This window comes from Spironucleus salmonicida, chromosome 2 (genome assembly GCF_000497125.1).
Source record: "Spironucleus salmonicida strain ATCC 50377 chromosome 2, whole genome shotgun sequence".
Lineage (NCBI taxonomy): Eukaryota > Fornicata > Diplomonadida > Hexamitidae > Spironucleus > Spironucleus salmonicida.
In genome coordinates, this window is record NC_090597.1 from 722103 (window position 1) to 747184 (window position 25082).

At 40.2% G+C, this 25082-nt stretch overlaps 15 protein-coding genes across 15 annotated transcripts; 8 read left to right on the top strand and 7 right to left on the bottom strand. All coding sequences in view use genetic code 6, as the record gives it.

The window, feature by feature from the left end:
• Nucleotides 1-246: 246 nt before the first annotated feature.
• On the top strand, nucleotides 247-1794 carry SS50377_21598 (uncharacterized protein; the record flags this gene model as incomplete). Its single annotated transcript, XM_067905512.1, has 1 exon — nucleotides 247-1794. One exon carries the CDS (start codon nucleotides 247-249, stop codon nucleotides 1792-1794), a length of 1548 nt encoding a protein of 515 aa, XP_067766829.1.
• A 949-nt stretch (nucleotides 1795-2743) lies between these two features.
• Nucleotides 2744-3367, bottom strand: SS50377_21599 (Rab1a; the record flags this gene model as incomplete). The annotated part of the gene is made up of 1 exon (XM_067905513.1): nucleotides 2744-3367. One exon carries the CDS (start codon nucleotides 3365-3367, stop codon nucleotides 2744-2746), a length of 624 nt encoding a protein of 207 aa, XP_067766830.1.
• A 245-nt stretch (nucleotides 3368-3612) lies between these two features.
• SS50377_21600 (uncharacterized protein) lies at nucleotides 3613-4287 on the top strand (the record flags this gene model as incomplete). Its single annotated transcript, XM_067905514.1, has 1 exon — nucleotides 3613-4287. One exon carries the CDS (start codon nucleotides 3613-3615, stop codon nucleotides 4285-4287), a length of 675 nt encoding a protein of 224 aa, XP_067766831.1.
• A 189-nt stretch (nucleotides 4288-4476) lies between these two features.
• On the bottom strand, nucleotides 4477-6033 carry SS50377_21601 (uncharacterized protein; the record flags this gene model as incomplete). Its single annotated transcript, XM_067905515.1, has 1 exon — nucleotides 4477-6033. The coding sequence occupies one exon, from the start codon at nucleotides 6031-6033 to the stop codon at nucleotides 4477-4479; it is 1557 nt and encodes a 518-aa protein (XP_067766832.1).
• A 420-nt stretch (nucleotides 6034-6453) lies between these two features.
• Nucleotides 6454-6762, top strand: SS50377_21602 (uncharacterized protein; the record flags this gene model as incomplete). The annotated part of the gene is made up of 1 exon (XM_067905516.1): nucleotides 6454-6762. The coding sequence occupies one exon, from the start codon at nucleotides 6454-6456 to the stop codon at nucleotides 6760-6762; it is 309 nt and encodes a 102-aa protein (XP_067766833.1).
• Nucleotides 6763-6887: 125 nt separating this feature from the next.
• Nucleotides 6888-7532, bottom strand: SS50377_21603 (uncharacterized protein; the record flags this gene model as incomplete). The annotated part of the gene is made up of 1 exon (XM_067905517.1): nucleotides 6888-7532. The coding sequence occupies one exon, from the start codon at nucleotides 7530-7532 to the stop codon at nucleotides 6888-6890; it is 645 nt and encodes a 214-aa protein (XP_067766834.1).
• A 76-nt stretch (nucleotides 7533-7608) lies between these two features.
• SS50377_21604 (uncharacterized protein) lies at nucleotides 7609-7989 on the top strand (the record flags this gene model as incomplete). Its single annotated transcript, XM_067905518.1, has 1 exon — nucleotides 7609-7989. The coding sequence occupies one exon, from the start codon at nucleotides 7609-7611 to the stop codon at nucleotides 7987-7989; it is 381 nt and encodes a 126-aa protein (XP_067766835.1).
• Nucleotides 7990-8194: 205 nt separating this feature from the next.
• Nucleotides 8195-8401, top strand: SS50377_21605 (uncharacterized protein; the record flags this gene model as incomplete). The annotated part of the gene is made up of 1 exon (XM_067905519.1): nucleotides 8195-8401. The coding sequence occupies one exon, from the start codon at nucleotides 8195-8197 to the stop codon at nucleotides 8399-8401; it is 207 nt and encodes a 68-aa protein (XP_067766836.1).
• Nucleotides 8402-8411: 10 nt separating this feature from the next.
• On the bottom strand, nucleotides 8412-9887 carry SS50377_21606 (Prolyl-tRNA synthetase; the record flags this gene model as incomplete). Its single annotated transcript, XM_067905520.1, has 1 exon — nucleotides 8412-9887. One exon carries the CDS (start codon nucleotides 9885-9887, stop codon nucleotides 8412-8414), a length of 1476 nt encoding a protein of 491 aa, XP_067766837.1.
• A 1172-nt stretch (nucleotides 9888-11059) lies between these two features.
• Nucleotides 11060-11479, top strand: SS50377_21607 (uncharacterized protein; the record flags this gene model as incomplete). The annotated part of the gene is made up of 1 exon (XM_067905521.1): nucleotides 11060-11479. One exon carries the CDS (start codon nucleotides 11060-11062, stop codon nucleotides 11477-11479), a length of 420 nt encoding a protein of 139 aa, XP_067766838.1.
• A 734-nt stretch (nucleotides 11480-12213) lies between these two features.
• SS50377_21608 (uncharacterized protein) lies at nucleotides 12214-12855 on the bottom strand (the record flags this gene model as incomplete). The annotated part of the gene is made up of 1 exon (XM_067905522.1): nucleotides 12214-12855. One exon carries the CDS (start codon nucleotides 12853-12855, stop codon nucleotides 12214-12216), a length of 642 nt encoding a protein of 213 aa, XP_067766839.1.
• A 2760-nt stretch (nucleotides 12856-15615) lies between these two features.
• SS50377_21609 (Cysteine-rich membrane protein 1) lies at nucleotides 15616-16620 on the top strand (the record flags this gene model as incomplete). The annotated part of the gene is made up of 1 exon (XM_067905523.1): nucleotides 15616-16620. One exon carries the CDS (start codon nucleotides 15616-15618, stop codon nucleotides 16618-16620), a length of 1005 nt encoding a protein of 334 aa, XP_067766840.1.
• Nucleotides 16621-17215: 595 nt separating this feature from the next.
• On the bottom strand, nucleotides 17216-17599 carry SS50377_21610 (uncharacterized protein; the record flags this gene model as incomplete). Its single annotated transcript, XM_067905524.1, has 1 exon — nucleotides 17216-17599. The coding sequence occupies one exon, from the start codon at nucleotides 17597-17599 to the stop codon at nucleotides 17216-17218; it is 384 nt and encodes a 127-aa protein (XP_067766841.1).
• A 718-nt stretch (nucleotides 17600-18317) lies between these two features.
• SS50377_21611 (uncharacterized protein) lies at nucleotides 18318-18935 on the top strand (the record flags this gene model as incomplete). The annotated part of the gene is made up of 1 exon (XM_067905525.1): nucleotides 18318-18935. One exon carries the CDS (start codon nucleotides 18318-18320, stop codon nucleotides 18933-18935), a length of 618 nt encoding a protein of 205 aa, XP_067766842.1.
• Nucleotides 18936-19940: 1005 nt separating this feature from the next.
• SS50377_21612 (Cysteine-rich membrane protein 2) lies at nucleotides 19941-22937 on the bottom strand (the record flags this gene model as incomplete). Its single annotated transcript, XM_067905526.1, has 1 exon — nucleotides 19941-22937. The coding sequence occupies one exon, from the start codon at nucleotides 22935-22937 to the stop codon at nucleotides 19941-19943; it is 2997 nt and encodes a 998-aa protein (XP_067766843.1).
• Nucleotides 22938-25082: the final 2145 nt, after the last annotated feature.

Here is a 25082-nt window from a genome sequence, read left to right on the forward strand (position 1 = left end):
TTATTATAATTTAAAAATATTTATTTATATATTTAGTTATCTAATAATGTAATGTATTATAAATTATAAATGGAATAATTTCAATAAATTGATTAATTAACCATTTATTACTAAATATATAGTAACTATTTTAACAGTTATTGTTTTATAAATATAATTATTTATATTTATGATAAGATATTTTAAATAGTTATATTGTAAATTTATATAATATTGATTTTAAGTAATTTAACCTATATTTAAAAAATGTTATATAACATTCTGGCGTTAAATTGCTTCACAGACACTATTCTTATATATAGTTAGCAAACGGAAGAGCTAGAATTTATCGCAAAATAAGCCTTATCAATCAGCTAAGTAGATAAGGACTCTTGCAATATTTTTATAAACTAAAATGTAATAGTTCATATTTAAATTGGAAGTATTATGTTTAGCTCTGAATATTACAATTATGATGAAAAATAAATAAATTTAACATTACGTAGAATTTCAGGGGACTTAAAAACAATTAAGTAATTTTCAGTTGCTTTTTTTAGAATAGAGACTTTAAATGATAATATTTATTAAGACAGTACCGTTATAAGATTTAATATAAAGTTTTTTGATAGAAGAAACTGCTTCAAAAATGTGTCTTTGTTATATGATATTAAAAATTCGTAAGTAACAGTGTAGAGATTTTCATAATAATTGTGCAATTTTGATGTATAAGGGGACATTTAATCTAGTGTTTATGTATAAACAGATGATAAATACAAGCTTGTTTTATAAGAAAAGCTTGCTGAAAAATATAATGAGTGGTTTTCAACTAATACTACATGTACGGATACAACTTGTGCAAAATTCATTCCAGAATTAATATAAATATTATTCCCGCTAGGATATTATCAGATATTGATACCTTAAACGATGAAGAAGGAAACATAAGCCTATAAGCCAGATGGTACACTTGTTAAATAAGATACCGATTTTAAAATTAATTTGATATTAAAACAAACAATTTCTTAGTTTACAGTAGATAAACTAATTACCACAATTGATAATATTACTTTACATCCTCTTTATAAATCTATAGAAGTTGATTAAAAAATAAATATGATAGCTTCTAATATAGATCCAGTTTATGATAGCATAATAGTAGATATTTGTATAGCCGCAAGTAATAGCAATTCTTCGAGATATTAGTGTTTTTCATATAAATAGTCTTAATTTTAACCAGTAGAGACTATAATATATCGTTGTGATTAATAAGATGATACAAGTTTTGACTTATGTACTGAAAAACTACTATAAATTAGTGAATTTACAAATGATGCTATAGGCCTAGTCTACTATGATACATACAAAGATGGGAAATTAAAAGAATCTTTTAAATATTATGCAAACGTAGTAAGAAACAACTTCTAACCTATTATTTTAACATGTATGTTACAAAAAGTATGCATTGCTGTAAAATTGCGGAAAGGAACGATAATGACACATAGCATAAAAGAATTCATATTAGAATGGGTATCCTAAAATGAAAAATAACGTCTTATTAACGTTTTTAACTTCCCAAATGAAAACGAATAATATTGTTTTGCTGCATCTTCTAGTCAGCTTAGTAGCTTAACTGATATTAATTCAACGGAATTTAGATTATCTATTGGCGATTAATCTCTATTTATAAATAAAATAGAGGATTTATTATAACCTGATGTATTTGTTCACGGTATTATAGCCACACTGATATTGGCAGTCATTATCGGTTGTATATTAGTTATTTTGATGTTATTTAACAACAAAATATAAAAGTGATGCTTAGTTTCATTTATTTGCTTCTTACATTAATTTAAAATAAGTAAAATTCATACAAAACTACAGTTCTTAGATAAAATATTATTAATACCATTATTCAAGCTAAAATACGTATGATAATTACTATTATCTGTTTAACAATATATTTACAATTTTAATATTGGTAAACAATCTTATTATAATTTTACGAAGATTTATTGAAAAATTCGTATATTAATTTAGTAAATTAACCTTATTCTTCTTTGTTATAAATTTATTAAATTATTTTTAGGTATACAGTATTAAAATACAAGGCTGTTAAAATTCTTTTTCAAGCTTTATCCATGTAAGATATGAAATATCTTAGTCATAACGAATCATAGAAGAAGCTTAATAAGTTTTGCTACATATCAGGTCATTAGTTTTTGAAATAAAGACTATTAACCTTTATGTATCACATGTAGAAATTAGAATATAAATTTGTTTAGATGCGTAGTACATATATTATTTTATTAAACAACTAAACTTGTAACCGGTAATAAAAAATAATCGAGTACACGCTAAATATGTAGCTTAATCTATAAAACTAGCTAGGTTTATATTCGTATAAGTAAACAATCAATATAAACAATGTTTCGACTTATGCCTACATATAATGAATAGTTATAGCCGTCATAAGCAGAAATAGAATCTAAATAACATATTAGAGTTCCCATTACTTAATCTTACTTACATTTATATAATTAAGCTTCAGAAATATTTAGAATCCAATTTTTATTATTCACATGTATTTATTTAAGAACAGCATTTCTTAACTTTACAGATTTATAAATATTAACTGTCATTTAAATATTTATACATATATTAATATATAATATTAAGTATACCAATTTATAAAATTTATTTTCTACTAAAAATAACATAACCTACATAAATCACATAAAAAATCACCGACCACCACATCACTCGCTCAACAGCACCCCTTTCCCCTACCTTTAGCAATTTCATTTTCCTCTACTGCTTCAATAACGAAATCTTCACCCTCAACTTCCCCGCCATCGCCGCCGACCTCGAGAGCCATTTCAGCGCCAATTCGAAATGCATTTTCAACTCCTTCTCCGTTTTTTGCACTAACCTGAAAATGCTTGAAATTGCCTCCCCGTGATTCTGCGAAACTCCTGCCTCGCGCCTCTGATACGGTTTGCTGATCAATTAAGTCGACCTTATTTCCTAGAATTATGAATGGAAACTTCTATATATTCTGGATGCCAGAATTCTACAGGAAATCGTTCCGCCACTGGTCAAGATTTTAAAGGGTCTTGGCCGAGCAGATATCGTATATCAAAATTACACAGTCTGCTCCCCTGTAGTAGGCGGATCCCATTGACGTGAACCACTGTTCCTGGCCAGCGGTGTCCCAGATCTGCAGTTTTACGTTCGTTTTGCCGAGCTAAAGTTCCTTGCATAGGAAATCTGCGCCTATTGTTGGGCGGTACAACGCCGTAAAATCGGTGTTAATGAATGAGTTCATCAGTGAGGTTTTCCCCACCGACGAGTCGCCTAGGAGGAGGATTTTTAGATTTTTTTTCGGCATGTGGAGCGGAGTGGAATGGTAAATATCACTAAAACTATATAATATTAACTTATTAAATTTGTGAAACGTAGAATTAAAATGGTAAATAAAATCAGTTTATGCATAATTTCAGCAAATCGAACTATTTAACGCCATTTCACACCCCTTTCCTTATTTTGTGGAGCGAAATTTAAAAATCTATATTACGTATTATTATATCTTTTAATCACCAATTTCCCTTCCCTTCCACTCCCTTCCACCGCAAAATGTCAAAATCGTGGACGCCAGAGCTGACCAGCCGGCTAATCGCGCTCGCGGACGCCGCGAAAACCGACGGAATCCCGAACTTCGCGCCCGCGGCCGCCGCGCTGAGCAGGCCCGTCTACCAGTGCCAGCTGCAGTACTTCCGGAAAACGGACCCGGAATTCGCCCCCGCGGCCTGCGAGCAGCTGGAGCAGATCTGGGCCGCGAACGCCGGGAAGCTCAACTTCGCGCGCGTCGCGGCGGCGCTGGGCCACTCCGTTTTCAGCACCAAGTGGCAGCTCGCGCGCCTGGCGCAGAAGCGCGGCCTGGAGCCGTTTTTCGAGCTGCGGCCGCAGGCCTACAGGGGCGCGTGGGACGCCTCCCGCGACGCGCAGCTGCGGGCGCTGCGCGCTGCGGGCGCTGGATTCGCGGCGATCGGGCGGGCGCTGGGCTGCTCGGACCGCGCCTGCCAGCAGCGCTTCCACGTGCTGGGGCGGCGCGCGTTCTGCGGGGAGGACGCAGAGCGCCTGCGCGCGCTGCTGGCCGCCCGATAGGGCCGCGTGTCCTCGCAGGTGCTCTGCGGCCTTTTCCCGGAGCACGACTTCTACAGCATTTTGGGCGAGATCTGGGGGTAGGAGGGGGAGGAAGAGGAGGGGGTTAAATACGACGTTTTGCACGAGGTGGCGGACGAGGAGTGAGGGGAGTTGGGCGGTGGATTTGAGTGTGGGGAGTGGGTGGATTTGAAAATTAGGAAGGGAAAATGTATTCTAAAATATATAATAATCGGTATTAATTTGAATTTTTAATGGAAGCAATGGGGGATTGGGGAAAAGGGCAGATGTCGTGACGTGTTGGCAAAAGCGGTGGGTGGCAGTAAATTGATCAAATCACTTCTTTTTAAAGCTTTTACTAACTCTAATGAATACTATCATTTTCCAAATGGTGTCAACAAGCGCGGTAAGTAGAATAATAGTACCAAAAAGATAAATGACAATTTCTACTATTTAGTAGTTTTTTTCAACTTAATGGTGGCCTAGCATACTAATAGTATTATTTCCTTAGGTGAATTGGATTTACAAATAAATACCACTCTCTCGCATTGCTGCTACTTAACCTACTTCGTCCGGCTATACCTCGAAACAAACCCTAGGATCTTTGAAGTTAAGTCGGAATTCTTATTTTTAAGAAAATACTACTTAACCCGAATTAGATTCATTTATTCCTGTTGCAGTTGCTGTTGTTACCTCATTTTCTTTTATTGCTAAACAGTGATCTCTAGTAAAATACCTGCTAGATCTTTCTAGTTCTATGCAAAGTCTTGTCGGTGAGTATATTTAGATAACAACACGACGAAAACATGATAACCTTGACGAAAAAGAAGTTCCAGTACTACCTTTTAGTGTAATATCTTAAAATCCAGTTATGTCTAAATAAAAATCTGAGTTTAAAGCAACTGAATTAATATATATCATTTATTCCATGCACTCTTAATCGCCATTACAACTATTAATTAACATCACATTGTTAAAATCAAAGGTGTCATATTGAAAGGAGAATGTATATGACCCCGTAGGTGTTCTCGCAGTAACTCTATAAATATATAAGTTAGATCCTAACGTAAGAAGTCTCCATGAATTTTTAATTGAATTATTTTGCGTAAAATGCATTTCAACATAAAAAAGATCTTAAAAATATTAGACCTGCACACTTTCTACCAGACCAGCTACAGTTCCTACAATAACTGTATCAAATTTAATCTCAGCGTTATAGTTAATTCCAGATGCTTATATGGTAAATTCAACAGTGGCTTCAGTAAATGGTGTCTACAGATCTAATACAAAATTTCCAAACTATTAACAATATAAATATGATAATCCTGCCTCTACTATATTTTAACAATTATGACTTAATGGATAGTCTTTTTTTCTCTTGATTGCGAAAGTATCTGCTTTTTCGTTAAATTAATACTGATACTAGAAAGCTCCTGTACTGATTTCGTCAAGGCATGCAGCTGTTATACCTACAGTAAAATAAAAATTCCTCTACACGATCGTAAAATTGCTCCTTAATTGATCAAAACATTAATCCATTTATGAAACTTAGTTTCCCACATATGATACTCTAACACCTGTCCAATAAGCGATATTACTAATATTAAGTCTAGCATACAATGGCATTGGAGGATCAACATCGTCATTTATAATGTCAACATTGAGCATAACTATAGTTTAACTTTCACTATAATTAAATGAGTCGTATATATAATGCACATTATGGAATCCATCATGGAAGATTAGAGAAAGTTTTACTTCATCTAAAAATCTCTAGCATGATTCATCTAGATTTGATACCAGCATTACAGTTGCAGTTTCAAGATTTTAGTTATATTATACCGTAGCTCCTGAATAACAGTCAGGTATTTCGACTGCAAGTAACACCAGCATTTTTCTCTTAGATATAATTATATTTGTATCAAGTATGGTATTTATTTTTACAGTAGATAATCATTATTATAATATTTATTTAATATTATATATGATTAAATAATATTATTGTTCTCATAGTAAATACCCATTCTTATGAACTAATAAAAGAATATAATTATCCTATTTAATAGATGATTCAATCAAAGTGATTCTTCAGTTTATATAGCATATAATAAATAGTAATGCTAAAAATTATTTAAAAAATTTGTCATAAAACATACATATAAGTTATTTTTAATATATTAATGTACTAGTAGTTTAACTTTTAATAGCTACTTATATGTCTTTAATAGTGCCATCAAAGTAACAATATTACTCTAAATATAATTTAGTTGAAAAAGCAAACTCAGAAAATGCGACGTAAGGCAGATCATCAAAATGAACATTAACATGACGTTAAACTATAATTGCTAAAACCCATGCTTTTAGTATAGCACAAACCTATACAAATAATCCTCTTACTACCTGCCGCGTGAACCTCCAGGCCCTGCGGACTAGCCTCACATGCGCGTCTACGCCTCGCCGACCATGGAGAAGATCACAACGCGCAAGATCGTGTCGGAGAGCGCTGCAATCTGGACCCTCCGGGAGCCCTTCGCCCCACCTGCTAGGAGAGCATCCGAACCTTGCTCTCACTATTGCTCAGCAGGATCGGGAGGGAGATATCGTTCTGCCGGATCGCGCTGAACTAGGCTGCCTACTGGGCGGACCTGGTAGCAGAACCGCGGGCTGCGGAAGTCCGAGTAGAAGAAGTTGAAGTTATGCGTGAAGTCGGGTGTCCGCGTGGTGAGCAGAAGTTACGCTCCCCACTATCACTGTATGGAAGCCGATATCCCGAAGTTGATGATGTCAACTGGCACCGTCACCCGCACACCGGTCCAGTGGGCGATGTTAACGTTATGCCTCGTGTTGGCCGCAGTGGACTCGTGGCCCTCCCCAGGTTCTGGGTGTGCTGCGCCGCGATGGACAGCATCGTCATCTTATGGAGCCGACTCTAATATATAATCCTGTATCTTTGCTCTTGCGGCAGGCCTCGCGGGGTACAATAAACCAAGCAGACAGTAATTACAGGAGGGGGAGTTGCGCATTGCTGGCTATTAGTTACTGCATTTGCACCAAATAGATATGCAAACAATGTTTACGATTCCCACTCCACTTTGCATTTTTTAGTTTGCGTACACCAATACCATACTAGCCATATCGAGAAAAAGCGGGCGCCTTCTCTGGTCCGCACCAGCGGTGCCGTTGCTGCCGACATGCAGTAGGGCAGGCAGGACGGCACCGCACCATTATAGTAGTACGCAGGCACCCCCTAGCAGCCGGACACACTGCCGAGCGCCTGCGCGTGCTCCTCGCCTCTAGCTCCTCAGGCGAGCGGCACCTCCGCGGCTGAAGGCTCCCGCCAGCTGGTGCAGCACGGGTCCTCTCGCACGCCCACCGCATCCCAGAGCACCCATCGGCTGGCGCGCATTGCTTTGTATAGTGGCGGGATACTATCTAGAGTTCTGTATAATTGTCGCATACGCACCGAAAATGTCCCTTCCAGACTACGCATCGATCGCAGTCGCGCGGTCCGTAGAGGAGCCCTCCGTCTACTACTACGGCGGCTGCTTCTTCTCCCTCGAGCTGAACGAGCACGGCCAGAGCGGCTTCAAGATCGTCAAGAACTTCGCGTTTCACTCCTTCGTCCTCTGCCCCGAGGGCGTCCTGCAGGGCTACGAGACGGGCGTCCTCACCTCCTCCGGCCGCTACTTCATGGACTTCACCGACCTGACGCTGCGGGTCAAGTTTCCGGGATTCGAGGGCAGCACGCAGCCCCAGACCCACGCCGGCAAGCAGCTGCCCAACCGCGAGGTGCTGCAGCACTTCGGCATCGACTACGACGAGTACGTCGGCCGGATTGACTTTTCGTGATCTGTGCTGTCTCACTGCGCGCGACGATGGGCCAAGCCATTTAGCTGGCGAGTTGGGCCAGGAGGATTGGAACGCTATCCCAGCTGCAGGCGCGCGCACCCAAGCTGCCCCTGCCGCCCGCAGTAGCGCTGCCCAGACACCGGTGGGACCGCGTCCGCATCTGCACCGCCCAATACCTTGCCCTACCGTTCCACCCGCACTCCAAATGAACGTTCTGCAGCAGAAATTCGAGATCGCGCGCAAAACGCAGACCAGCTTCGCCAGCCTGCCGGCCGCCCACGACACCGACTTCCTGCTCGCGAACTCGACGCGCGACCTGGAGAGGGAGCACCAGAAGTTCGAGGAGCTGAACGCGTTCTCGGCGTACTACCAGCAGGGCCAGATGCTCAACTTCGACTACCTAGACGAGTGAAATGACAATCTCAGTACGCTCTCGCCACGAAGCACCAGAACTTCGCCGGCGCGCCGGTCACGACGCACAGCTCGCCCTCGCAGGCGGCCTCGGGGTCGTAGCCGCGGATCTCGGCGCCCACGACGAGCTTCTTGAAGGCCTCCTCGAGGGACTGCTCCAGCTCCGCGAGGGGCACCCTGGCGAAGCCGCTGGGGACGGCGGCCTGGGCCTCCGCGAGCGTCCTGCAGGTGGCGCACCTCTCGGTCGCGAAGGCCCTGCCTGCCGCCCTGAGCCTGCTGTCGTATTGGGCCAGCTGGTCTCTCGCGACCGCCGCGATGTCCTGGACCTTGAAGACCTGCTTGCCGTCCTTGCCGGTGTCCCTGCAGATGGCCACGAAGTCGCCGCTCTCTAGGTCGCGGGGGCCGAGCTCGATGCGGAGAGGGACGCCCTTCATCTCCCAGTGGAAGATCTTCTCGCCCATGGACTTCTTGGAGTCGTCGAAGAAGGACCTGATGCCGGCCGCCTTGAGCGTCTGCTGGATCTCCTTCATCTTGAGGACCAGGTCGTCGCCGTACTTCCCGCAGGGCACCAGTACGACCTGGTACATGGCGATCAGGCTGGGGAGCATGAGGCCCTTCTGGTCGCCGTGGACCGAGAGTGCGCAGGCAAGCGCCCTGGTGGAAATACCGGCGCAAGTCATCTCGGCGAACTGCTGGGTGTTGTTCTGGTCGATGAACTTGATGTTGAACACCTTGGCGAACTTCTGGCCGAGGAAGTGGATGCCCGCCGTCTGCAGCACCTTGCCGCAGGGCATGACGACGTCCAGCACCTCAGTGTGCTCGGCCCCGGCGAACTTGTCCCAGGGGGCACGGACGAGCTTCTGGCCGTAGAAGCCCATCGCCTCGAAGACTGACAGGTAGACCTCCCAGTAGATCTTCATCTGCGCCAGCGCCTCCTCGCGGGTGGCGTGAGCGGTATGGGCCTCGTTCCAGGGGATCTCGCGCACCCTGATGAGGGGGCGGGTGTTCTTGGTCTCGAAGCGGAACACGGAGCAGGTCTGGTGGATCTTGAGGGGCAGGTCCCGGAACGAGCGCGTCCAGAGGGCGAACATGGAGTAGATCGCGGTCTCCGAGGTGGGGCGCAGCGCCAGGGGCTCCTCCAGGGCGTCGAGGCCGCCGCGGTCGCACCAGTAGCACTCCGACTCAAAGCCCTTGATGTGCTCGGCCTCCTTCGCCAGGAAGGAGCGGGGGATCAGCGTGGGGAAGAGGGACTGCTGGATGCCCTGCTCGGCGTAGTCGTCCTCGATCTTGCGCATGATGGCGTTGTGCATGAAGAAGCCGTAGGGGCGCAGGACGGGCGCGCCCTTCACGGGGTAGCGCCTGTCGACGATCTCGGCGGCGTCCATGATGGCGTCGTACCAGTCCGAGAAGTTGGACTTGGGGAGGTTGAAGGTCTCGAGGCCTGAGCGAATGTTCTGCTTCTGGGTCTTTTCCTTCTTGCCAGACATTTTGTGGAGTGGTAACGGGAATGATTACTCGGGTATCAGCGTATAATATGTACTAAGTAAAACTGCGGATAGGGAGTTATATAGGGTGGCGCACGCAGCGTCGTATCTCGCAGGATCGTGGCTACGCAGAATTAGCATCGTCAGTGTGTCATTACGGACCATATATTATCCCAGGAGCATAAAACTGCCAGACTTGATTTGGAAGGATATTGTAGGATACTAATACAAGCAGAATTATAGACTAGAGTAGCTAAAACTCCAATCTCGCGGAATAGGCGACTTGGTGTATAATAATTTTTAAGCGCCTTATGTAGTTCTCGATTGGTACAGCTACCGCCCGCAAATATATTTTGCAGAAACCGCGATAGACCTGATGAGAGCCTTCTATTACAAATTCTAACGCCAATATCCCGCCTGTAAAGCTCACGCAGAAACCAATCCCGACCTACAAATGCAAACTGCATACCGCCTGTACATACTTCCACTTGCGCTGGGCACCCTTCTTACCCAGAGCAGATCGTACCACCCTTCCCAAAATTTCCATCTCCCATCTCCGCAGCCCCAGGAACTGAAAGATACACTCTCTAAACTGTGCCGATGGCTGCTCATACCCGCTGATAACTGTCCCGAACCTCTGCTTTACACTCCTCCCTACATGCTTTGCAGAAGCTTAGTGTCACACAAAGGTGACCTGACGGCATCACCTGCTCAGGTCGCAAGAAATATCACTACCTCGGCGATGGTAATACTGCAACATATACAACTAGAATTGTGCGTACGCGCAGGCCCTGGTAGGATGGCCATCACGAGATCGGTGGTGCCTACCTCGAATGCGAAGACGGGGTACATGCTACCAGGAGTGCACCTGCGGACCCTCAAAGCACTGCGGTGTGTCCTATTACCTTGACAGGGCTACGTGCGGCAACTGCATTCTAGGCTGCGGAATTTCTGGTAACATGCCATGCCAGGAATGCTAGCAAGGTGATTTTGACGAATTTCGCATAACCCTACAAATCATGCCCAGGAGGCAAGACTTGGTGCACTTCGTGTCCAGCTGCTTCTATTTACAGGGATTTGGCTACCAACCCTGAATTGGGGAAGCAGTGAAACCCTGCACGTACCAAGGCTAAAGATGCTGTCTCGCTTACGGTACTGAAGGCAAACCCACCGTGATGTTTTCAGAGATGCTACAAACAGGTGATTCTGGTCATGTGAACACTGTGTATGAGGGTATAAATGGCTATGGGCACTTGCCGGCTCATTTGTATTCCAAACTAGCAGGTGGACAGTACAGCAGAGACGGTGTACTACGGAGTACAGGCACACCGTTTATCAGACCGAGTACAGAAGCGAGAAATACCGCAACTGCTTTACGTACGATTGCGAAAGTACGTAAAGTGCGCTACACGGGATCAGCTGGCTGGCCAGGCGTGCAAGGAGTGCTCCAGTGCAGCTGGACTAGAATATATTTAATACGTGCTTATGAGAAAAGTGATGGCTACATGCACATAGGAGTCACTCTAGGGATCCCGCTCGGGCTGGCCGGCATCAGCACTGCCAGCGCAGGTTGGGCACTAGTTTTGAGAATATGACAGAAGATAGAAAATAAAAGCAACTAGCAAAGTACCGCGACCGCATTCTGCGAGGTTTTGCGGTGAGTATCAATGGAGTCAGCACGGTGTTCATCGCGGTTCTGCCTAGTATGATATATTGATTTGGTATGTTAATATACAATATACTCCCTTTCCGAAAAACAATATCAGCTTACTAGTACCCCATAAGTGACAGGAGCTGTTGCAAACCAAAATGGATGGGAAATCGATTACCTACTGTTGGAATATTGCATGCAATCGTCATATTAGAGAATCAATGAATTTCATTCAAAATTTACTTCTGGTCAACATTTTATCCTCTGGGCCGTTTAGTGGAATCCTTTCCCTATTGACTCTAGGGTCTTGCCATGTGCCAGGAAACCATTATTTCTCTTGACATTCGTTGCTTAAGCAACCCAGTTAAGATTGAGTAACATGCGGTGGCAAGACCCCCTCCAATACTGTAATAGAGCCGCTTCCCAACTCGTGTGCACGCGCAGCCTCCCTCTACCAGTACCAAGTCTGCATCGCTAGATAAGCAGATTAACCTATTTCCTCAGGTTTTCCGGTCTATGTGCATAGCGCGGACCAACTCGCCATATCGTGCGGTTCGCCAAAATCTAAGCACTCAAGGCTTACTTGAACTTCGCACTGTTATCTCTTCTTTGCATACAGTTAGCTAAAGCCAGGGTTGCACAGGAACTACGCGTTCAAAGTCTCGTACTTGTTGCAAATCACATGAATTGGTAGTCCTAGGTTCCAGCATAGACACTCTCGTACTAGGAGCCTGGTGGGCAAAGATTCCGGTTGCTATTATTCCTCTCGTGTGTTCTGTCTCTCGAAAACCTTGCAGATAAAAAGTACTCGCAAATATTTTGCCAGAGCACACCCTGCTCAAGGTCTGTCACTGAATGCAAACGCCTCCAGGTTCTCGCTGCCTCTTGCCTTCCTAGATGGCTAAGGTTAACATCTGTGCTATTTTCATTCACATACTCGTTCCTGTCATTGGGCCATACCGAAGTGCGTATTCTTCTCATATTTCTGCATTTGCGCATCATTGATAATGTTTACAACAGCTTATGAATGCATGGCATACTTTTAAATCCCAATTATATACTTATTGAAATCTTAATCTCCTCTGCATGTAACATATCCTCATGGATGGCGTACAGGTATATCCCGTAGTCTTCACACCGCATAATCTGCTAGGCTATCATGGATTTAGGGCACCAAATTCGCTCGCAACACTCCATCGCAGCCCAGTAGTGACAAGACATGCAGAAGCTGAATCTGCTTCTATACGGATTGCTAGAGTGGTTAGCATCCCATATCTTGTAGTATTGTACCTATCTGCATTTGCAAAATTTACCGGACATACTATGCAGAAATTGTCGCTAGCCGTCTAATCTTCGTTGCACTCGTAGCATTCATCTCCTACACGGTCGGCGCAGTCTCCATGACAAGGCTGACCAGTAAAATTCAACAGTATATATTCCTTCATGTAAGTGGAGCAGGATGCCCTTCTGCGTTATTCGCTTCCCCGGAGGCGAGACGCACAGTACCATTCTTTTATTCGAAAATATTTTTCATCTTTTTCACAAAATAACTAGTCAGAGAAGCAGATAGAGTTCGCAATGCACTTAGGGTATTCGGTTAAAATAAAAATATAGCACTGCTTGCATTCGACGCATGCTATGGAAGTATCCAGCTAAATAGCGCAATCTGGCAAGGTCTGCCCGCATTGCTGTCAAATCGTAGCCGGGTTAGCAACTTCAGCAGGTACGGGGTATACGTGCAGGCTCCCTTACCAGTTGACTAAATTGAATATTTAGTAAATTTATATCTCACATTGGTCATTCATCTGGCATCCAGCTCCACCTGGGCAGCCTTTGCTGGAAATACGTAAGCTGTCCTTCTGGAGCATGGGCTGATATGAATTAACATAACTGCAACAACCATATTTTCGGTTTCCGATGATTTTGTTAGCAGCCATGTAAGTATAGCTTGAGAATAGCATCAGGTCGCTGAAGTATATACGTACTATAGTGAGCCTAGCATTATACCCACACCATACGCTGTATCTGTGCAGATATTTAAATAAATTATCATATTTATGAAATAATCCTACCTGAGCAGAAACGAGATAAGGCCATAAGTAGTTGATTCAAATACATCACGCTATTACTGCAGCAACCCTAACTATCTCATGATGACTAGTATTATCTATACTAGGTCTATAGATAGCTTAACGACGCCATTAAGAAAACTATTTTACTCCCTGGGATTAGTAATTGCATACCTCACCAATATGTATTCTATTTATTTTACCGAAAACCTAATTTCTATTAAACTGTATAATACCAATTTTGTATTATTATTACTATAGTACAAAGTATGTTTACTAACCGCACCCTATCAACCCATTATTACCCTATTCCCCTAATATCTGACTATGATAATGCTAGTTAACATCCCACACAAACGCAACAACCCCAACACCTTATTATATCACTGCAATCATGCGAATACCATGCATCTCCTGCATCCTAAGCAGACTTCTTACCCTGCCCTACTCATGCCTTTCATTTCCCCACAGCTAATTCCTGACGTCTAGACCAACTCAAATACAAACAGTTTTCTAGGCACAAACTTCCATTTCTGCCGCTGTTACCTCGCACATTTCACGATCTCCAGTATCGAATTTGCACCCAAAACCGCACGCGCGCAGCCTCCGAAGGGCTCGCTCGCGCTTCAGATCCCAGGAGACCTTGCTAAGAGGGCGCGGTTTGCAGGGCAAAATCTGCTGGAAACCCATTTATTTCCACTTTCGTGTACTGCAAAATAAGATAATTTTGAGGAGCAACACATTGTAAAATGAAAGTAGATATTAACATAGAGCATGCATGAATTTGATTTAGCGAACAAATTATGAGTGCTTAGATGAATGCGTGGACAATTAGCATGCAGTGCAAAAAGTAATGATAAACTGCGTTTACGAGATGCTGTTGGTTAGAATTTAGGCATTTGCTAGGAAAGTTCAGAGGCAGGGGAGCATGTGGAGATGTTCGTTGTACATGTTGAGAAGATAGTCATGATACGTGAACTGGGTGCATAAATACGAGTAATTATGTTTCTATAGATGGAAAATTCACAGGTAGGGGTACCAATAAATGCGCAATTTGCCTTCCTGGGTATATCTTGAAAGAGGATAATTGGGCGGATTGTGCGGTGGGCTGAAAAAGTAGGGTTTTTCGTTTTTATATAATGCTCTGACGGATATTTGTCATGGCATATTAACTGGAATTATTATAGTGGCGGCCTCGCGTATTACTTGAGTAAGAAAGGAAAGAAGTGATATTAAATAATATATAGATATGATATGAAAAATTTCAAAAGAGAATGGACAGAAGAGGAGCTTATATATAAAACGCTTGATAATATGAATAACCTATATTGAGATGATGTAATAAGTAGCGACATTGAATTTTTAAATTTTACTTTGGTAGCATTTAAGCAGTACTGAAAAAGCTTTTCTGCTTAAAAGAGTAAGACATGTGAATTGATAAAAATTGCATGAATTGCAGCTTCTATCAAATATGATATTTTGATGTTTTTGAAATACGATAGTGCGTTAGGGATTATTGGTAGCGAATAGCGAAACATGCAAAATTATAGATTTTATTTCTTATGTTTTGATAGAGGTCAATCTTGATAAGGAATTTTTAATTTTCTCACCATCAAAATTAAGTATTTTTGTTTATGTTTAGAAATATACTTAAGCAATTTAGTGTATAATATTAAAATAATAATTTAAAGATTCTTAGGTATATATATGTCGTTATCGAAATATATTCATTGTTAATTTGAAAAAGTATAAAAGTTACATTCAAATTCATGTTAGTCATAAAATAATAATAATAATAAATAGAAGATAAAACATAAGATTGTTTTTTTATTTATATTGATAATGGTATAAATAAAATAGGTTATTACGAATTTATAAAGAAGTACGCATGAAATATATGTTTAATGGAAGGTAATACTACTTACTATTTAAAGATAAGAAGAAACAAAAACTGATATTACTTATTCATATCCAATATACATATAAGAATAACTATTCCATTTATTTTAAAATGGATAACAAATGTACCGATTCTGATACGACCACTTGTAACACTGGGTTCTTCTGTCCTAATAACGCTGAGGTGGGTGGTACTACGTGTACGGCATGTGATAATACGTGTGCAACCTGCTCAGCAGCTGCTGCAAGTGACTGCCTGACCTGCGCCGACGGTAAGTTTTTCAGCTCTAATTCCTGCACAGCCTGCGATGATAAATGCACGAAATGTGTTAATAATTCTACTGAGTGTAGCGAGTGCAAATCAGGACATATGCTTTCTGGAACCACCTGCGAGGCCTGCCCTGACAATTGTGAAAATTGTGCTGGAGACAAAGCAGTTTGTAAGATCTGCAAAAACAATTTCTTCTAAAAAGAGGCCAAATGTGAGGCGTGTGCTGGAAATATGACGTAGCAGTGCGAGTGTGGTGTTGCACTCAATTGCGCCACCTGTACTTCTGGTGATTCGTCTAAATGTGAAACCTGCATTACTGGCTATAAGAAAAACGGTGAGGTATGCGATACCTGTGAAGATGGCTATATGATGGTCAATTCAGTTTGCACAAAATGCAACGATAATTGTGAGACGTGTTCCAAGGGCGTTGACTTGTGCGATACGTGTATGACTGGTTACCAGATGACGGTCAACTAAACATGTTAGGCTGATTGCAGCCCAGTTTTATCAGATGGAAAAGCCTGCGTTAGTGCCGCTGCTATAGCCTGTGGAGACGAAGCCCAGATAACGGAATGCAAGTGTGCAGATGTTAAAAATTGTCTCACCTGTAATGATAGTAATAGTAAGTGCGCCTCCTGCCTCCCTGGATACAAGCTAGAGGCTGATAAATGTGAGACTTGCGAAGATGGGGCTGAACAGACTGGAGCCTTTTGCTTCGTACCGAGAAAGGAATCTGGGAACCTCTCAGGCGGTGCTGCGGCGGGAATTGTGATTGCTGTGCTGGTGGTGGTAGGGGCCGTCGGTGGCGGTCTGGCGTATTACTTCATCAAGAGAGCCAAGAAGTGAAAAGTATTTGAATTTTTCACATTAATATTCTAGTATTATCAGAATATGTGAGATTTAATAGTTGATTTTTCAGAAATCAATTCTATCATTGTTACCATTATTAATTTAAATTATCCTAGATATAGACTGAATTTGATATTATTGACTATTAGCTTAAGTAAAGGTATTTTTCTAAATAAAATTTCAAAACTCAGCTAGAAATGGTTTACGAATCTTTAATAAAACGATATTGAGACTGCAAATACCATTAAGCAATGTGTATTATTTCTATGTTGCTGAATTATTTTAAATGACATGAAATTTCATTATTGATATTCACTGCTTAATGGATACTATTCCTTTTAGGTAGCTCTACTATTAGGTAGATTTCATTCTCTTCTAAATTAACAAATAAGTTATCTTAATATAATATATAATTAATATTAAATTATCATTTGCATGAAGTATCTCTAAATATTAACTTATATCATATTTTAGAATGGAATTCCTTTAATATCATGCCTAGTAACAAGTGAACATTACCATGAAAGTTAATAAAATTTGATTCTTATACTAAGCAAAATGCATTAAACCATCCTGTGCATGGCCAGCACAATCACATAGAATGCAAACCCACTTCCATCCTGCCCGCACCCTAGCAAGACTCTTGACTATTTTAAAATGTCCATATTCTATTATTCCACTTCAGCAACATACGTCTTCTATACCTAGCAAGCTGAGTTTTCTTGACTCTACCGAATAAAATTTAAAACTTACAGCTTCGAAGTCCTTGCTAGGCTTGAATTTATGATTATGCGCAGCCCTACTAATATGAAATTGCGCAATTCTCCAACAGTTTACTTAGTGAATCTAAGCAACTCATTAACAATACTGGTTCCAAAACGCGAATCCCGAAATTGCTAAATGCTGCAATTTCCTATTACGACTAACATAGAATAACAAAGCATGCAAGATACCTGCATGGATGCAGGATAACCATATTGGAAGGACCTTCATTTTACGAACCAGCGCAGTTCAGTCATAGAACACCCGGATGCGCTTTAAATGCGAAATTTAGAGGAGATGGTCGGCAAACTTTAGACCTCCGCAAGGACGGGTTGGAGTCCAGAGGTTGACAAATTTGCATACTCGAGTGCGGAGTTTTCTACCGATACTGGTAAATTTGATGAAATGATTTTGCTGCTGCTACGTCATGTGGGGATTTCGTATTTTTCAGTTTTATGTTATAGCTTTATTATATAATAGGATATATTTATTAATGTATAGTAAAAGTATATTATATATGATAATATATTCTACTATGAGAAATGTTGAACCTGAAAGCTGGTGGCTTGCGTTAATAGGTGCTTACTGGATGAGATTAAAATTCTCCAGTTAGTGCTGAGTTATATTAATAGGCTAGTTTACAAGTGCATGATATGAAAAGGGGTAACTGTAAATCCCCGAAACTGAATAAATTATTCAACATTGGATCTAGTACTTTATATCCTTAAACACCATACAAAGTAACGAAGCTAATTATATTATACTTTTCTATTTCAAGTTCATTCTCGTGGTTCCATTACAATTAGGTAGCTGAATTCTGATTAAAAATCTACTATTTAATTACACTTTTACTAATTTTATATAAATATGACTCTAAAGTATCATTATAATTAAATACAAAATTTACACCGTTAAGCTGATTTTACTGGGAGATGTCACAATCATTTTAATAATAACTATAAAATTAGCTAAGTTGTTCGAAATTGTAGGCTATGGTGATCTAACTGATACTGCATACATTAAATACTGATTAAGATACTATATAGCGAAATTAATTCAGCGCCAGCCTGATAACCTATCTTCACTAATTGCGTAGGCAGAAAATAAGTCTGCTCCATACCACTAATATTTATTTCTGGATGGCCGTGAGCGACTGCTTTGAAATTTGTCCAAATGATGTTGGAGTATCAAAATTATCAATCGTGCCACCTTCAACGCTGCGTAGGCTAGGCACTGAAATTTAGCATTGTGGGTCATAAGAGTCAGAGCTTTATGAGATCCGGTAGTAGTCTACTAACAAAACTCAATATTTGCAAAAATATATACATGCCATGCTTCCAGTCGCTAAAGCACTTGTGCTGATTGATTTTTAAATTTGTTGTCGTATGTATTCTTGTATGTTGGTATTTCTACACTTTAGTTAAGCTAATACTTTGAAGCAACATAAAAGTACTCAACTGATACTTTCTAAGTTATAGTGTATTTATAACATCATTTATCGATAATTGGAACTTCATACTACTCAAGTATACCTAGCCATTATAAAATGATCTTTTGCTAGAAGAGCTACAAATAATAATATTTGTGTAATTTATCGCTAACAGACTATTTTAGTGTAAGTAAGTACTACGCAACTAATATTATTGATATCCTGTAGAAACAGTAAGTATTTCAACTATTTACCTATAATGATTTTCTCTACCATAATTGTCCTGATATGAAATAATCTCATACTTTAAAAAGTTTGACTTTATTAGTAACGTGTTACTATATGCGTAAATAGCTACTCACTAATTCGTTACATGATAGCATGGAGTTCAAACTGCTAAAATAGTTTGTAGCACGATTTCTGTATAATTCCATCATGAGAATACTCAGATTCCGTCATTAGCAATCCAAGTATATTTAAGATATAAAATAATTTGCAATTGATATGCTACTATTGCTAGCTGAATATAGCTGCTTGAGCATATTATTGTGATAGTAACTCTGTCATCATGCATGTTCCAATTATAATATTTTGTAAATAATATTTTCATATAAGTTCAAAATAACTTTAGAGGTTTATAATGTAATCTACGCAAATTAATTATCTCTAATGCGATTAATTAAGAATGTACGAAGATTCAAAATCCTACTCAAGTGTGATAGACTGAAAGGTACCTTGCTGATAGAATAGTAGAACATGCGCTTTGAAAGTATAGAGAACCGTAGAGTAATACCATGATTGTGCTAAACTGGCTATCTGTTATTATTATGGTCCTCTTTAAAAAATTACTCAATATGGAGGTATTCAGCCAATAATATCAGCATTGCAATGTGTAGCTTAGGTATTATTTCTATTTTAGCATATCGTTTTACTCTTTCTATGATTAGAATTTTCTATGACTATATTTTCATATATAGGCTATTTTTGTTAAAATTAGCTTCTAAGCATATTATATTCATTCGGACGATCTACCCCAAAATTATCATAAAATAATTTATAAGTCTATCTCTGTTATATTTATACTATATCTTCCCACCATGTTTATTTATATGAAAAATTAAATTTCTCATTATAGACGTCTATCGACAAGACCGATTTCAGCAGGCGTATGTTTAGACCTCTTTACGTACCAGAAAGCTCCGCCTGCAACTAGTCCAATTACAACCAATACTGCTATTACAATACCAGCTATGGCACCTCCAGAAAGGAAGTTTTAAGACCCAATGGAGGGATCGAAGCAGAAAAGGCCAACGGTGGTCGCCCCTACAGCGCACTATGTACACGACCCACCGATGAGTTTGTAGCCAGGCATGCAGGACTCGCAGGTGCTCATGTTACGCTCGTTGCATTCTTGGCAGTTTGCGGCAGCTCCGCATTTGCAAGCCGTTATTTGGTCGTAGTCATCGTCGCACTCAACCGCTTTGCCGCCAACACAGGCTTTGCCATTCGTTAGGACAGGGGTGCAATCTTTTTCGCACGTCTATTTGATGCTCATCGTGTACGAATCCGCGCAGATGCTGCATTTCTCGATGCTTTCGTAGCAGATTTTACACGACTTTTCGCATTTCGTGCAGACCCTGTCCACCATCAAATAACCGTCGGCACACTCCGCGCAGGTGTTGCTAGCTGACATTTTGTAGCCGGCGATGCAGGTACCGCAGGTGCCGGATTTAGCGTTATTGCAGGTCGCGCAGTTAGCTGCCCCAGAGCATTCGCACTGTGCGGTAGAGTTATTTTAGCACGACTAGCAGACCCCGCTGATACCGAAATAACCGTCTTTACAGAGATTGCACACGTTCTTGTTTCCAGTGCAATCTGCGCATCCTGCAGAGCACGCGGCGCATGAGCTGCGATCTAAAGTAAAGCCAGGAGCGCAGCTGGTGCAGCTGGTTACGGTCACCTCGCAAGTCATGCAGTTCTCTGAGCAGGTTTTGCAGGTGGTTAGGCAAATTTGGTTGGCGGCGCAGACGGATTAGCCCTGGTAGCACTTCAGCTCGCATTTCCCATCAACAGTTAGATAACCAGTGTTGCACTTAGTGCAGACATTCTTGTTAGCAGAGCAGATATTGCAGTTAGCGTCTTCGCAGGTTACGCACTTATTGCCGTCAACACTAAACCCGTCCTGGCAGGCCGTACAAGTGACTGCTGATGTGCAGTTTGTGCATTTATCCGAGCAAGCGGTGCAGGTGCTCTTTCCACTGACGTCAGATTTGAAAAATCCATCCAGACAGTCTGTGCAAGGGGTGGTCGCTTTGGGGTCAAAGTTCCCGACGCAGCTTTTGCATTTGTCTGCATTTGGTGCGCAGGTGGCGCAGTTCACCGCGGTCCCGCAGAGGCACTCGGGGCCATTATCGCGACATGCATCACATTTATTACCATTGGGAACGAAGTTATTTTTACACTTTACGCATGTTTAGGCGTCAGTCGAACAGGTATCGCAGTTATCTACTTAGCACTTAACGCACTTCTCGCCAATTTTTACGTAATTAATTGCACAGTTCGTGCAGGTTTCTTTGTCATCAATCTGATAACCCGCCACGCAGCTTTTGCATTTATCTCCATCTGCTGAGCAGACGGCGCAGTGTACCGCAGCCTAGCAGACGCATTCGGGACCGTCTAAGCTGCAGGCTTCGCATCCAACATGGTTTGGAGCGAAATTATTTCTACACTTTTCGCACTTTAAGGCGTCTGCCGAGCATTTTTCGCAATAGTTCGCCCGACACCTGACGCACTTATCGCCAATCTGGACGAAATCCAGCGCGCAGATCGTGCATGATCCGGACTTGTCAATTTCGTATCCAGACATGCAGTCTCCGCATGTTTATAGTTTGTCTGTTGAGCACGTGGCACAGTTAACGACATTACCGCAATGACATAGAATTCTATCTCCCTTGAGACACTGTTGACATTGTGTTCTGAAATTTAAATACATGTTATACACACACTTTGTGCATCTATCCTTCCTCACAGGGCACTGGGCGCAGTTGGTAGTCAAACAAGGCTCGCATGTGAAATTGTCATCAGAACCATTCTTAAAGAATCCCTCACCGCATGTATCGCACACGCCTTCCTTAGTTGAGGCGAAACCATGCATGCAGGTAAGACATGTCGTCGGTTTCTTTTCATCGCAGGTCCCGCAATGCTTGGCATTACCACACGTGCATGCAATCTTCTGACCAACACTACAAAGTTAGCATTACTCATTTTCTAAGTAATTGCCATTTTGACAGGTCAGGCATGTGTTTGCATTCAGACACGTGTCGCATGAGTTCTTGCAAAGGGTGCATTCCTTTTCATCTGTGATTGCTTCCTCAAAATATTTAGATTCGCACGCAGAGCAAGGTGGATTTACGGTATTATCGTAATGGGATTTGCAAGTGGCGCATTCATTAGTATCAGTATCGTTACATGTCGTGCAATTTGGGGAGTTGCCGCACGGACAGATCTGATTCTTTTCAGCCAAACACTTAGTGCAGGTACTTTCACTTAAAATAAAGCCATCGTTGCAGGCTGTGCACGTGGTCTCTGTGCCTGAACACTCTTTGCAGGTCATATCGCATTTAACACAGATATTTTCGCCCTTAATAGCTATTGAACCATATCCTGGGAGGCAGTCTTCGCATGGTGTTGAGCTATTTATATCGTACCCCTCTTGGCAGGTTCCACATTTTTTCATGTCCAATGAATTACAATCTAAACAGTTTTTCGATGTCCCACATACGCAATCAATCTTTTGACTACTATTACCTGGGCAAACTTCACATACTCCACTCGGGTCGTATAAGCCATCTTTGCATCCTCCACAGTCTTGCTCAGGACCAGTACATGATGGGCAATCTGAATGGCAATTACGGCAATAGCTATTATAAGATAGGTATCGTTCGCTTTCGCAGCTCTCACATTTCCAGGAAACTTCGCTATTCCCTGAACAGGTAAGGCAGTTTTCGTTACACTTAACGCACGCCATTTCCTATAGGTCCTGTTCTAAAGCAGGGTCAGGACAGAAATATCCTTTTGCGCAACTGTTGCTATCTTTCTTACAGGTTCCTGGTATGTCTTCCATTTTATAAAGATTTAAGTTACGATATTGATTAACATTATAATTATATATTATTCGATACCAGTTTTTAGTTTTTAGCAATAGTTAAATAATTTATGTTATACTTATATTATCTCAAAGTTAATGTAATTATAAATAAATATACAAAGCCTAATTATTTGTGAAATGCAAATTTCAAGTATATTATTATTAACACATTAATACAAAAGTTATTGTTACAATTTTACTGGTTGTTTTTATAAGTTAATATTAATGTATTATGTAAGTATTCAAAAATGTCTAATTCGAATTATTATACTAAATATAAATTAAATATTGTTTATTGTATATCTTACGAAGTTTACCCATAAGTCTTGATGTCTTGCAAGTAAATACGGTTGGCAAGGTCTTACTAACAAATTTAACACAAAAACAGATTCAGCATACGGATGCATATACCAGTTAATGATGCTACAAAATAATGTCCAACAGACTTCGCTCAATTTAAATTTGCTTTCGCTTGCCTAATGCAAAATGATATCTTATTATCAAGCATTTATATAGATATAAATGTATTACTATATGAAACTTTTACTGTTCCGCAAGGTACCTGTCCATGTGGCTTGACCAGCTTATATTTTTATTAACCATATTACGTCTCTGCGATATTAATATACTCTGAACATATATATGAATATATTTAATGTTACTATACATAAAACACTACTATGCGAATGACAATTGAATTAATTATTCGCAATCTCCATATTTAGATACATTATACTATATTATTCTAAAATTACGCTTAGCGCAACCTGATTATATTTTATATTCCTAGAAAACTCGTTTATCGCATTTTAACTATCACAATACTAACTTATTATCCATTTAACTATATCTCTATATTCCCAATAATCAGATACCATATTCTGCAAATTACGAAATGACGACCTCTAAAATTGTAATATATCCGATCTGATCAAACTTGCACAATTTGGAACTTTCACAGTGATTTGCCGTTATGATATTTTCGTTGCAATTCTCACTATATCTTTGTGGGTTATACTGGTTAAATCAAATTTAGTGCAAATGCCATGAAACAAGGAGAATATCTGATAAAATCATCTTGTATAGTTTGCAGTACAATTTAGGAATGGCAAATTGGACGTTTTCAGATTGTAAAGATTTTGATGTGATATTAATTGTTACTTTTGAGACATACTTGATTGTCTTAAAAATATATTAAATTGGCAAGAATATTGAGTAAAGTAATATTATAATAACGTGTAATGATTATGGTTAATTGCAGTGCAATGTCTTACTTTACGACAGGTGTAGATAATCTAGATATGTTGAATCGCATTATTTATATGATATTAAGTTTCTATTTTAGTATTTAATCCAATTTTGAATAGTTAGCTACCTATAGAAGGATGGCCTTGCAGATTCAGATACTTATTAAGGTACGATTAATGCTTCGCTCAACAAGACGTAGAACATGAACTGTTAATCAACTGATAAATTATTCCTCTTACCATTATACTATCATGATACAATCCTGTTATTTAGATAATATAGACTGCCGATGGAAGTATTATTTTAAGTCAACATTATCGTATACACAATGAAGTTTAGCTCTCCTAAAATAAATTGTTTCTATTTAGTTTTTATAAATCGTTTAGTAGTACGTCACCAACCAAGAAGAATAAAACTGTGTGTATGGGTTTCTGATAGAATGTCAGTATTTCATATTTGCGAATAAGAATAATGAAATTCCGATGTGTTTTTTGAAACCATAAATGATCTTTTACTCTATTTTGATGGTGACTTACTTCTGCAGGGTTATCGCTAAATGTAAAATAATGATTCCCCTACATATGGTACTTGCCATGTACAGATCACTAGATGATGATTGGATATATATTAGTATAGATATCAGCATGCTAGGTACGGTTGGACTAATTGTAGACTTTGTGGTTTATATTTGTATCATCAAGATAAAGCAACTATCAATTTTAACTAATCATATTAAAAGCTCAACAATTAAATATCTAGCTAACTGATAATGATTCAACTAAAGTATTGGCAAAAAAAATAAATGATAATAAATGTATTGTATATATTTATTTTATTTTACCATATTTAATAATCTTTATCATACGTAGGTTA